Source organism: Rattus norvegicus, chromosome 5 (assembly GCF_036323735.1).
Source record: "Rattus norvegicus strain BN/NHsdMcwi chromosome 5, GRCr8, whole genome shotgun sequence".
NCBI classification, from domain to species: domain Eukaryota; kingdom Metazoa; phylum Chordata; class Mammalia; order Rodentia; family Muridae; genus Rattus; species Rattus norvegicus.
In genome coordinates this window covers 64,969,402-64,981,460 of record NC_086023.1, presented here as the reverse complement: position 1 = coordinate 64,981,460, position 12,059 = coordinate 64,969,402, and the positions used below count along the sequence as shown (strand labels likewise).

At 48.1% G+C, this 12,059-nt stretch overlaps 1 protein-coding gene across 3 annotated transcripts in view; it reads right to left on the bottom strand.

Annotated features, from left to right (window-relative positions):
• Ccdc180 (coiled-coil domain containing 180) overlaps positions 1–12,059 on the bottom strand; it is a 68,606-nt gene that overhangs the window by 37,667 nt on the left and 18,880 nt on the right. For all 3 annotated transcript variants that reach the window (XM_017593913.3, NM_001427684.1, XM_063287055.1), the window contains 8 exons: positions 11,170–11,343; positions 9,241–9,356; positions 7,980–8,106; positions 6,632–6,671; positions 5,923–6,509; positions 4,367–4,584; positions 3,294–3,469; positions 196–376 (listed from right to left, as the gene is read on the bottom strand). In XM_017593913.3, coding sequence (XP_017449402.2) covers positions 196–376; positions 3,294–3,469; positions 4,367–4,584; positions 5,923–6,509; positions 6,632–6,671; positions 7,980–8,106; positions 9,241–9,356; positions 11,170–11,343 — 1,619 coding nt within the window. The remainder of the gene's footprint in view (positions 1–195; positions 377–3,293; positions 3,470–4,366; positions 4,585–5,922; positions 6,510–6,631; positions 6,672–7,979; positions 8,107–9,240; positions 9,357–11,169; positions 11,344–12,059) is intronic.

Below are 12,059 nucleotides of genomic sequence, written 5' to 3'. Positions count from 1 at the left end.
CTGTATCTTGCATATGGGATATGGTCATGTACCTCTTCTCTCCCAGGCTGTGTACCCCAACCTGCCTCACACACATCAAATGTTGCCCATAGACTCTGGTTCTTTGACTTTGGTGAGAAGGAGCCATCTGTCCCTTTGCCAGAAGGAGCTGGGCATCTAGAACCAGCACCAGGAAGAAGATGCTCCAACCCTTACTTTTGGCTTTTAGTGGCGTTCAAGAAAATGTGCTCCATGTCGTAGATCTTGCGGCGAAAGTTTTTGCTCCGTACGGCTTGCTCTTCTTGGAACTGACAGAACATGAGCCTCTCCTTCTTCAACGTCTCGATCACACCGGCACAGTGGCTGTCTAGCCTCTCCTGGTGAAGTAGGAGCTCGGCTGCAAGAGAACGAGGAGAGCTGCTACTGTCTGCAGCCACTCCATCCACCCCCTGCCTCTCCTGGGCCAGCCCAGGGCAAAAAACACTCATGTCAATGAAGGTCTCTTGTTATGCCCCCACTGCCCTCTCCAGGGTGAGACTGAACTGTGTTGTGAGCCCAGGAAGGCCAGTGAACATCTGCCTCAAGGTCCCATACTGGAGAGAGGCTGGGAGCCTGGACTTCCTGCTTGGTGGAGCCTTCCAGCTGCCAAGAGGGCAAAGGTAGGAAAACAGAGAATCTCAGGGAGCAAAGGGGAGGGTGGGGGTATTAGGGGAGCACTGAGATGTTGGTGGGAACACCTCTATAAGCACAAAGCTGGGAAGTCTTGATCTGTTTCTTTGCACCAGTAAATACTATACCCAACAGCTCAAACTCCCCCAAGGTGAGGAAGAATGAAAAAGGATCAGGTTTCCAGAGTCTCTTCATAGACCTTGGTGGCGGGCAGAGAGCCACAAACCTCCCAGTATGCTACTACTTGGAGTAACTGGTAGAAGGGCTGTGGGTGAGGTTTTAATAAAAAACAAACAAACATAAACAAACGGTGTCAGCAAACTACGCAGACACGTGCACAGCCATGCTTAGCTCACCACTATTTCAAAGCTAAGGTGGCCTAGGTGGCCATCAACACACAGGTGGCTAGCTGAACGGCACAGTACATAATCCTAATGGAACTTTACTCAACCACGAGGGAGAATGAAATTATGTGATTTTCAAGAAAATGGCACAAGTGGAGATTTATGTTAAGCAAAACAAGCCAGTCTCGGAAAGTTAAAACAGTACGCGTTTTCTCTCATGTGTAATCTAGCTATTATATGAACGGATATCTATCTATCTGCCACATTTGTCTGTCTGTCTGCTTGTCTGTCTGTCTGTTTATCATCTATGAGTGACATGAAACAAGAAAGGAGGAAGGAAGTAGACTGACAGGAGCAGGAATGGGGGACAAGAGACGGTAATCGAGGATGATAATGAGCAAAATACAGTGATATGTATCTATATGCAAACGAGAAAAGTGCCGCCAATGAAAAGCATTATTCCCTACGATAATTAACTTTTGAAATTTATAAAAAAAAAAAAAACAAAACACACACACACAGCGCAGAGCTGGGACTTCATTGCTGTGGTCTGGGTTTCCAAGCTGACCATTGGTCTGGGGAGCCATACAGGGGAAAGGAGTCAGCCTTCGGTGCGGTCTTTTTCATCCCTCGGTACATATAGTTCATACATTTCCCAGAACTCAAGACTGCAGGTCTGGGGGCCTGCCGTTGTCGCTGCCCTGGGCCTTGGGGTTTGGATGGGGTTGTGTGGGAGGAGGCTCTATCAAATGGCATACCAGTGAAATACCAGTGGGGGGCCACCTAAGAATCCTATTAAAATTGTTTGCCCCTCCCCATCAGTGGAGCTTCCCAGCTAAGAGAGAGAAGGCTTGTCATTCTAAGCAAGACCAGCGGTGTGAAAAGAATGGCTTCCCCTCTGGAGCACAGTGCCTCAGGTCATCTGCTCACAAGTCCTCCCTACACCACTTCAGCACCTTCTCCTGTAGAGCTCTAAGCTCTAAGGTTTCTAAGCTTCCGGTTTGCTGCTAGATCATCCGTCCAGGGGTGTATCTGACAGATGTGTGAGAAGATCAGAAATCCAAGCGCTACAACGGGACGGGACAGGACAACACCCTTCCTTTTGCCCCTGACACTCTACAGAGGGAGGGAGGAAGAGAGGGGAGACTCATGTAGGGAGTGTGGGCCGTGCTACCAGACAGATATAAGAACTGGTGAGGTGGGGAATCTCAGAGATCTGAGATGTAGGAGTGGGGCTACCCCTCCAGTGCCTGCTCTGGGACAAGCAACCACAACTCCCAAGTGCGAGGACCAGGGGCGGTCAGTCGTGCACCGCAGCACCTAGGATGCCTCTCCATGCCAATGAGGTATCTCAATAGCCTTAGCCTTCAGCCAATGACCTTTCCTTCCTGGATAATTCTCACACTCCTTCCCCGAAATTATATATTCCCTGGTTCACCCAGAATAATTCGTTCACATCTACACCCTATAGAGAAATGTCAACAAGCTAAGATTGTCTCAGAGGGCTGCTTCATTAAGGATCAGCACAGGAAGGCCTTTGCCTAAATTCGGAGTGGTAATACTGAGACCCCTGAAGAAGGCCTTTTCTCTTCTCCCACTGCTCTGCCACTTGCTCCCAGGTGGACAGGATCCTGCTCGTCTCTAGGTCGATTGCGCAGTTGTGCTCTCATGCCCGCAAAAGGGACTCGCCCCCGTCCCCATCATGACTTCCTCTCCAAGTAGCACTGTGGCAGCGGTCCCCGCCCCTACCCCCGCGGGTACCAGGAGAGGACCAGGAACAACATTCATCCCAGACCCTGCTTTTCCCTTCCGGTCTGGTGAGCAGCCACACTTGATGACAGTGAAGGGAAATGCGGGCTGCAGACTCACGGTCCCAGATTTTGCCCTGTTTGGTGTATTTGCAGCGAAGAGAGGCAGAACCCAGGACACACAATGAACCTGGGTACCACAGACTCACTCAGGAGGGTGAGGCAAGGAAATTCCCACAGGTCTGAAGTTTGGGCTACATTATTAAGTTCAGGCCAACCTTGGCAACCAAGTGGAGATCTTGTCTCAAGAAGGAAAGGAGGAAAGAAGGGAGGGAGGGAGAAGGAAGATTTTAAAAGCTCATCTACTTATTCCTGACACATCTTCTGAGTGCGATGATAATCTATTCAGCTCTGTAGGGGGTAAACTGAGGCAGTTTTTGTTGTTGTTGTTGTTGTTGTTGTTGTTGTTGTTGTTTTAATGAGCCCATCGGCCAGCAGACCTCCTGCAGGGGATCTCTGAGGACAAAGTGGACCTTCTCAGGATGGCTCGAACCTGCTCTGACATTGTGAATATCCTTCTCCACTTGCTTGAGTCTTGGCTTGTGCAGGTGCAGCCGAAGCTCCAGCTCCGAATTCAGCTCGTCGACCTTGGTAGCCACAACGATCCGAGCGTTGAGGGCACTTTGGTCGAACCATTTCTCAAGATGTTCAAAGAAGCCAGCTCGAATCCTGGGGAGGGAGGAGCAAGGGTCAGTCATCTCTGGCTAGCAATCGAGCCCAGCAAGAGATCTTTCACACGGAGAGCAAACGTGCTTCCTGCTGTCCACGGTTTATCTCACTGAATGGATGCACGCCATCAATCCACTCAAACTGAGGCTGGGTAGTTTCCAATCTTTTATTCTCACAGAGGAGGCTGCTATAAATAACCCTGTGCTATGTCAAGTACAGAGTAGCTCAAGGGATAAAAGACACGAGGGTCTACATTTTATTCATATCTCCCCAGGACCATTGGGATACAAAGGGCTGGAATAATCTCCTTTTTTTTCCTTTTCCTTTTTAAGACCATCCTCATCGTCTATAGTTTCTTTCCCCTTGGTCAGTACAAAATACCATACACCGTGTAGCTTACCTTTGGTTTACATCCATAGAATTTTTAAATAAAAGAAATGTTTGGGGGCTGGAGAGATGACTCAGTAGCTCAAAACTACTTGTCGCTCTTGTAGAGGACCTTGGTTCAATTCCTAGCACCCAGAAGACAGGTGACAACCCTGTGTGACTCCAGCTCTTGGGGTTCTGGTTCCCTTTTCTGGCACTGTACATGTGTAATATAATATAGACCTCCAGGCAAGCACTCACACATATAAAATGAAAGTAAATCTTTCAGAAGTAAATTTTAACATTATGGAGTAGTGGCACGGGGAAGGGTGCTGGGGTCACAGTCACCAAGGATATCTATGTCTGTGAGCATTCTGGGACATTTGATGTTTCCTATGGTGTTTTTCACCCCTGCCCTCCCTCAGTTATGGGAGCTTTTAATCTTTCCGGCTAAGGTGAGGCTTCAGTTCCAGCACCTCAGGCAGGAAGTTCAGAGTAAGAGAATGCGAGCACGGTGGTTCGTCCACTCACCGTTTCTTAATCTTTAGGATTAGTTTGTCAGGAACAGCCACTTTCTCTATGTACTTGTTGCTGAAAGAGTCATGGAAGAACACGGTGTGCTGGGAATGGGGCCTACTGTGTATTTGTTGCTCATCTTCCACAGACAGGAAGGCAAAGTACGTGTTCCCGCTTGCAGTTGTGAAGAACTCCATTTCTTCACAGGAAATCTCCTCCATGACCTCTTCCTCCTATAGGGAGAACGAGACTTGAAAAATCAATGTCGGTGGATGCAGGTGACACCAGACTGACAGGTTTTGTACCAGTCTGCCAAAAAGAGCTTTCCCTAACCTCCTTCCCCACACTGAGCGCTTTTATTTACGCTTACTTGTTTGCAGAGCTGACCCCGGGATTTTTCGCATGCAAGCCCCAGATCCCTCAGCTTCATCCTCGGTAATTTTAAAGCAAGAAGATTCACAGGAATCTAAGTTCTCCATTTCCTTTGAAACAGCACCAAATATACTATTTATCATTGGCTGAGACAGAGTAGTGACAGCACATTTTTTACCACTTGCCATTTTGACCTATGGCTTCCAACCCTCTTTTCTCAACACATGTGTGAATGTTTGAGTTTGGAATTCATGCAAAAAGGAGGAGGAGGAGGAGGATTTGGGATAATTTTTTGCATTTTACCACCATAGAATTCAAGCAATGGCTTTGTGCATTTAGATGTGGTTTGTAGACAAGGTTTATTAAAATGAACTAATCGATAGCCCTCGAATGAGAGTGTCCTAATTGCCTTTCCTAATGCTATGATAAAAATATCCTGACAAAAAGCAATTGAGAAAGGGTTTATTTTAGCTCACAATTCCAGATTACAGTCTGTCATAGCAGGAAGTCAAGGTAGTAAGAGCTTGAAACAGTCACATCCACGATGGACCACAGAGAGAAATGAATGCTTATATGCTCATTTGCTTCCTTGTGCTCAGCATGCTCTCTCTGCTCTTACACAGTTTAAGATGCTCTGCCTAGGGAATGGTGCTGCCCACTGTGGGCCTCGTCTTCCCACGTCAATTAACCCAAGACAACATCCCCACAGACATGCGCACAGGCAAACCTGATGTAGACAGTCTCTCCCTGCGACTCTTTACAGATGATTCTAGGATGTAACAAGTTGACAGTTTAAAACTGTCCACCAAGGGGAGCTTTGCCTGAATGTTTTGTTACATATCTAGTGAACAGGAAGAGAGAAGGGTTGAAGTAGAAGAGACCTGATGCAACGTGTGCAATAAACAGGAGGCGAGAAAGAGACCCCAGGGGCAGCAGATGAAGAAGGTCTTGTGAAGGATGACTCCAGAGTAGACTATGAATCATGAGGAAAAAAAATGGCAAATTTCAAAAATCTTTGCTGTGAGGGAAGAATTGAGGCTTTGATGGCAAAAATAGGAAGGAATAAATACTCTTGTGGGACTTTATCTAGACCGCTGTAGAGACTGGGCCACTGGGAACCCTAGCTTAACAGAAGAGTATATGTAAGACCAAGACAGTGAACTTTCTTTATTCTCAAAGTGAGCCAGTGGCTGGCTTACCTGACCCATAGGATAGGTTTCCTGATAGTACTCCAGCTCGTCTTCATTCATACCGTCTTCATCCTCCTCATCCTCTCTTATTGTCTCCTCCTCCTCCTCCTCTTCTTCCTCTCCCTCTTCCTCCTCTTCCCTCTCCTCTTTTGCTTCCTCCTCTTCCCTCTCCTCTTTTGCTTCCTCCTCTTCTCTCTCCTCTTTTGCTTCCTCCTCTTCTCTCTCCTCTTTTGCTTCTTCCTTTTCCCTCTCCTCTTTTACTTCCTCCTCTTCCCTCTCCTCTTTTATTTCTTCGTCTTCTCTCTCCTCTTCCTCCTCTTCTTCCCCTATCTCTTCCCTCTCTTCTGGAGCCCTCAGATTTTCTAGGTCCTGAGATGCCTCCGAGGAGGTCTCTCTCAGGCCCTGTATTTCCTCAGCTTCTTGGGAAGGCCCCCCTTCAGTCAGGCTGGGTTCGGATCCTTCGCTTCCCTCTTCTTTCATGTCCTCTGCTGACTTCTTGGGAGCTACGCTTTCTTCACCTTTGTGTGCTCCCATTCTCTCCCTTTGTTTTTTCTTCAGTTTCCTTATCTTCCGCATGAAGTGTCTCTCGTGGGATTCTGTCGGTGACCAATATTAAGGTTTAAGAATGCAGTGACCAGTGTTGCCCGGATTGGGACCCCCACCCACAGATGTACAGGGATGGTGGCAGGAAGGCCGGGACTCAGATCGTAAGTCTTACCTGGTTGCCTGAATTTAAAAATCACTTCCCCAGCCAAGTTCTACAAGGAAAAAAAGTTACAAGTCACCACAGGACCGGCAAAGCCTGTCTCCGGAGTGCTGCTTCTAAAGCTTTGTGTTCCTTTAGGGTAAAAGGCTCTGATGCAGGCCGTGACCCACTTCATTCACTGGGGCAGTGTGTCCCAAGTCCATGTAAACCTTTTTCCCTCTTAGTTCCCAGCAGGCTACCACACCTGCTTGATAAGCGCTGGAGGATGGAGTCAGGGCTCCTGACAGGGTCTCAGAGGTGAACTAGAGAAGGGTGGGCAGAAGGGTGAGAACCCACTGCACCAGTGTCCGGGGAGGGTGGATAGAATGAGCCTGATTGACATGATCCTGAGTGATTAGAGCCTGTGAGGATCATCTAAGGAAAGAATGAATGGGGCTGGGCTTACTTTTAGCAGAATCATGTGGCAGTAATAGACATTGTGAATGAGACTCAAAGCATTGCAGAAATTAGACCTTTCATTTTAAGATCAGAACCTATTGATTGTGTGTATGTTTGGGGAATCTCTATGAGTGTGTGTGTTGTGGGGGGGGTGCACGTGAGTGTATTTCAGAGAATGGCTTTGGGTGTCAGGCCTTACTGTCCACCTTGAGGCACGTCCTCGTTGTTCACTGCAGTATAAATCGGGCTGGCTGTCTTCTGAGCGTCTAGGGATCCTCATGTCTCTCATTCCCATCTCCCCATAGAAACACGGGGACTTCAGGTTACTGTGGTGGCACTATTAGAGGGTGTAGCCTTGTTGGAGTAGGTGTGTCCCTACGGGTGTGGGCCTTAGGACCCTCATCCTAGCTGCCTGGGAGTGTTCATTCTGCTAGCAGCCTCCAGAAGATGTAGAACTCTCGGCTCCTCCTGAACCATGCCTGCCTGGATGCTGCTGCCATGTTCCTGCCTTGATGGTAATGGACTGAACCTCTGAACCTGTAAGCCAGCCCCAATTAAATGTTGGCCTTTATAAGACTTGCCTTGGTCATGGTGTCTGTTCAAAACAGTAAAACTCCAAGACAGTTATTGTGCCTGACTTTATGTGGGTTCTGAGGATTTGAACTCGGGTCTTCACACTTGCAAAGTAAGCACATTATTTGTGGAGCCATCTACCTAGTCCCTAGCCATCTGTTTAAAGTATGAAGAGAAGGTCTTTGCTCCATCTCTTCATCCTTGACATCCTGACGTGGATTCCTGCTTTGCAGAATTGAGGATGGCTTCCAGATGTCCAGCTGGTCAGATAGGAAGCCATCCTCTCCCTCTCCTACTTGGCAAGTGGCCTGAAGTACACAGGTACAGGTACACCATCTGTCTCTCATACCTGCTCAAAGATTTCACGAATGAAGAAGTGTCGGCTGAGGGTGAAGCTGTAACAGTTGAGTTCTTTCAGCACTAACCCTGGGTACTCCATCACTTCTTTGGTCAGCAGGATATGAAAACATTCATACCTGGGAAGGAGAGAGATAAGACTACTGTGTGAAGAGAACTCTGCCGAGTGTGGGAGATCCTCTTGGAGCCATGCCCCTGCCTCCGTCTGGCAACTGGCGTTGTGTAGAGCTTCTGGATGGCTAGTCTTTTTCACAGAAGCAGGCGTTGGGCCACCGTTCTATTTTCCTGATCAGACTGAGGAACGCATGTTGTTTGTAGAGAGTCTGGGAAATGTGTGAGCTTTTTGTTTGTAGGGTGGGTTGACTTTTCTTGTTCGTGGTCCTACCTCTGTCCCAGGACTTAATCTACATCATCCCATCAAATCCTCAAACATCATCAGGCTCAGAAACATTATCTGTTCCTCGGGCAAAGTAAACAGGGCTCCGATGTTTGCTTAATTGCCCAGACATAAACTCCCAGGATCTATGTGCAGCAATCAGATGGAAGGTGGGTCTATTTCTGTGAATGGTCTTAATAGAATCAGCTATACAGAGGCACACAAATATAAGGCCGTTTGCAGAGGACTGTTTGTAATTGTGTATGGAGAACCTGGAGCCAATGGGAAAAAAGCTTGTCACGAGATGGCTAACCTATGAAGAAGTAGTGCGTGTGTGTGTGTGTGTGTGTGTGTGTGTGTGTGTGTGTGTAGTTATAGTAATCAATTCTACATGGTCACTTAAAAACTAAAAAAGCTCTGTAGTTACAGAGTGATTTGCATCATATAGCCCATCCTTTATTTTAAAAACACTGCATTGGTACGCATCTGCCTACATAAGCATCAATGCTCATACAAAGGAACAGGTGGGCAAGAATGAGGGGTTATCTCTGTTGGCAGAAGCTGACTTTTCTCTCCCACTAACAAGACTATGCATGTTTACACTTTCTTTGTTCTCTTAAAAGGGAAGCCCAAGTTGTCAGTCTTTAATTTCAATTGTCTTGACATTTCCCACTACAAACTTGCCTTGGTTCTCCCTGGGAAATTCTGTGGGCTCCTGGGTGAGGAGCAAAGGACTGTTAATGTTCTCCGGTATTGGGGACATGACATTTTTATCTATGTTTTCTGGTCACACCTCTGGTCTTCTGTGCTATCTGCAGGCCTTGAACAATAAATCCTGACCATCCCTGCCCCGTCTTCTGAGGTCTGATCAGCCTACCTGGACTTCATGTTCTTCAGAAATGTCCTGGCCTTATCCATGTGTATCTTCAGTGACTCTTCTTGGCTTTGCTGTCTCAGTTGGTCTAGAAGCTTATCAAGGGAAGTCTCTTGGTTCTGGCAGCCATTCCCAAAACAAAAGGAGGACAGGTGAGTGTTCAGAGCTGACAGAATGGTAGTGACCCACAGACCCCACTGCCTATGGAGCTGGGGTTAGGCAGAAAGCCCGTGAGAGCTACCAAGTCTGTGACTTCACTCTCTCTCTCTCCAGCACACACTTTTAAGCTCTTCTCTGCTTCTAGAATGCTCCTTCACCCCATCTATCTCCCCAAGGACCCAGCTCAGATGAGCCACTTCAAGGACATTTCCCATGTGCTTTGCCCCCACAGCCAGGCATGAACTACATTTTCCTGAGGCATCTGCACTTCAGCCACGCCCCAAGTCACATCTGGAATGCCCATGTATGAAGGTGGGCAGGTGATTGGCTAACATGTGTTCCAATGGCCCTATTACATAGCTTTGAATGATACTGGACGCACGTCTTGCTACATGAATGGTGTTTGTGATGCAGTACTGTGAACTCGAGGTGTATTCCCCATTCCCTAGAGAAGGAGACTGATGCCTTATGAGATTCCGTAGGTGCCAACTTGGAGCCAGTCCCCCGAAATGCCACTTATAATGCTTTACCAGACTACATTCCGAAACGGGACTTCAAAAGGCATGTGAACTCAAGAGGTTCACACTTTGCAAGCTCAGGATTCAGCAGGCATCCCTGTCAGCTATCCCCCAATAGACTGATGCAAGCTTAGGAGCCCAGAAGTCATCGTCAGTGTCAGCATTTCCTCACAATGAAGCAACCTTACTTGTTAGGCTAGGAATGCGGGTCTGGTCAGTTTCTCCTTAGAAACTTCCCATAAAAAGGTTCACTGTGTCTTTAACTAGACTTTACGTCCTACAAGGGTCTGTGCCCTCTCCCCCACCACGCGAACAACTGCATATGAATAATTCTGGTGTTCACTATCAGGACAGTGTAGTTCCCGTGAGATGTGTCATGTTGTTATCTTCTTTCAACACTAGGGGGCGAGGGCAGGAAGAATGCATTCTCTTCGTCCATCAGTAAGCCATGGCTTAGGAAATTATACTCTGAGAATCTTGTTTATTTTCTTATTTTCTTTATTTATACCATCCCTCCTCCCCTTCCTCCCTCCCTCCCTCCCTCCCTCCCTCCCTCCCTCCCTCCCTCCCTCCCTCCCTCCCTCTCTCTCTCTCTCTCCCCCCCCTCTCTGTGGTGTGTGTGTGTGTGTGTGTGTGTGTGTATGCAGGCACATGAGTTTGAAAGTCAGAGAACAATTCTCAGGGGCCTCTCCTGGCACTTTATGGGACCCAGTGATTGAACTCAGGTTGTTTAGCTTCCCTGCAAGGGCCCTGACCCCTTAAACCACCCTGCCAAATCATGTTAAACACCCAGACTACTCCCCATTCAGTTATTCAGTCAGTCAGTCGGTCAGTCAGTCGGTCAGTCAGTCGGTCTGTCTGTCCTTCCTCTCTTTCTTGTGTACACTCTTAGAGCCAAGCTTGAGCTCCAAGATCTATTGCAGGGCTCTGGCATGGTTCAGGCTTCTTCCTGTTACTCCCGCGTCCCCCCAGGATCAAGGCATGCCTTGGGGTCTCCACCCGCACACATATTGTAGTTTAAGGGCTTTGGCTTTGTTTTTTTTTTTTGTTTGTTTGTTTGTTTGTTTTTCCGGAGCTGGGGACCAAACCCAGGGCCTTGAGCTTGCTAGGCAAGTGCTCTACCACTGAGCTAAATCCCCAACCCCCAGTTGGCTTCCCCCCCCATCTGAAAGCTGGCTGAGTTCAGGCAGCTCGAGTCCCGGTCCCGCCCACATTTCCTCGTGGGCCATGTACACACGGCTCCGGACTTCGGCACCTGGGTCTCCTGGTTGTGCTTCTGTCGATGCTGCTCTATCCTCTTCTCCAGCTCCAGCTCTTGGGTCAACAGGACACTCTGGTGCCCCTCCCACAGCTTCACTGCCTCTTGGAAGTACCTGAAGAGGTCCGAGCTCTTCAATTCCGTGTCCTTGGCCAAAATCTCAAAGGAGCTCTGCCGTGGTAGAAAACAGGGAAGGTTACCTGGAGGGCGGACTAGCCCAAGCCCCAAGAATGGCCCTTCTACAGAGGCCTGTGTCTCCAAACTACTGCCTGGGCACCATCCCTCAGTGTTGGCTTCAAGCACTGTGTTGTTTAGTTTCGTGTTGCCTTGTCATAAGCCGGGAAATGAGACTTTTAACTAAGATAACGAATTGCCTCCATATGATTGGCCCATATGTAAATATGTCGAGCATTTTCCTGATTAATGATCGATGTGGCAGACCCAGCCCACGGTGGATGGTGCTATCCACTCCTGGGCAGAATCGAAGAAAGTAGACTGAGCAGACACCATTGGGAGCAAGCCAGTATCGCAGTGCTCCTCCATGGCGTCTGCTTCAGCTCCTGCCTCCAGGTTCCTGCCTTCGGCTTCTGTCCTGACTCTTTTCAGTGATGGGCTGCACTGTGGAAGTGTAAACAAAATAGACCCATTGCTCCCTGAGCTGATTTGATCGTGATGTTTTAGAAATAGAAACTCTAACTAAGACGGGCTTCATCTGGACTCCTGGCCTTCCCTGCATGAGGTAGTAGGACCTAGGACTTGGGCATCTTTCTGTAGAACGTTCTGTCTCTTAGCATCTGGATACAATTCCACACCTGCTGGTAAAAATCTCACATACAAATTTACCTTTTAAAAACTGCATGCCAGGGGCTGGCAAGACAGCTCAGTGG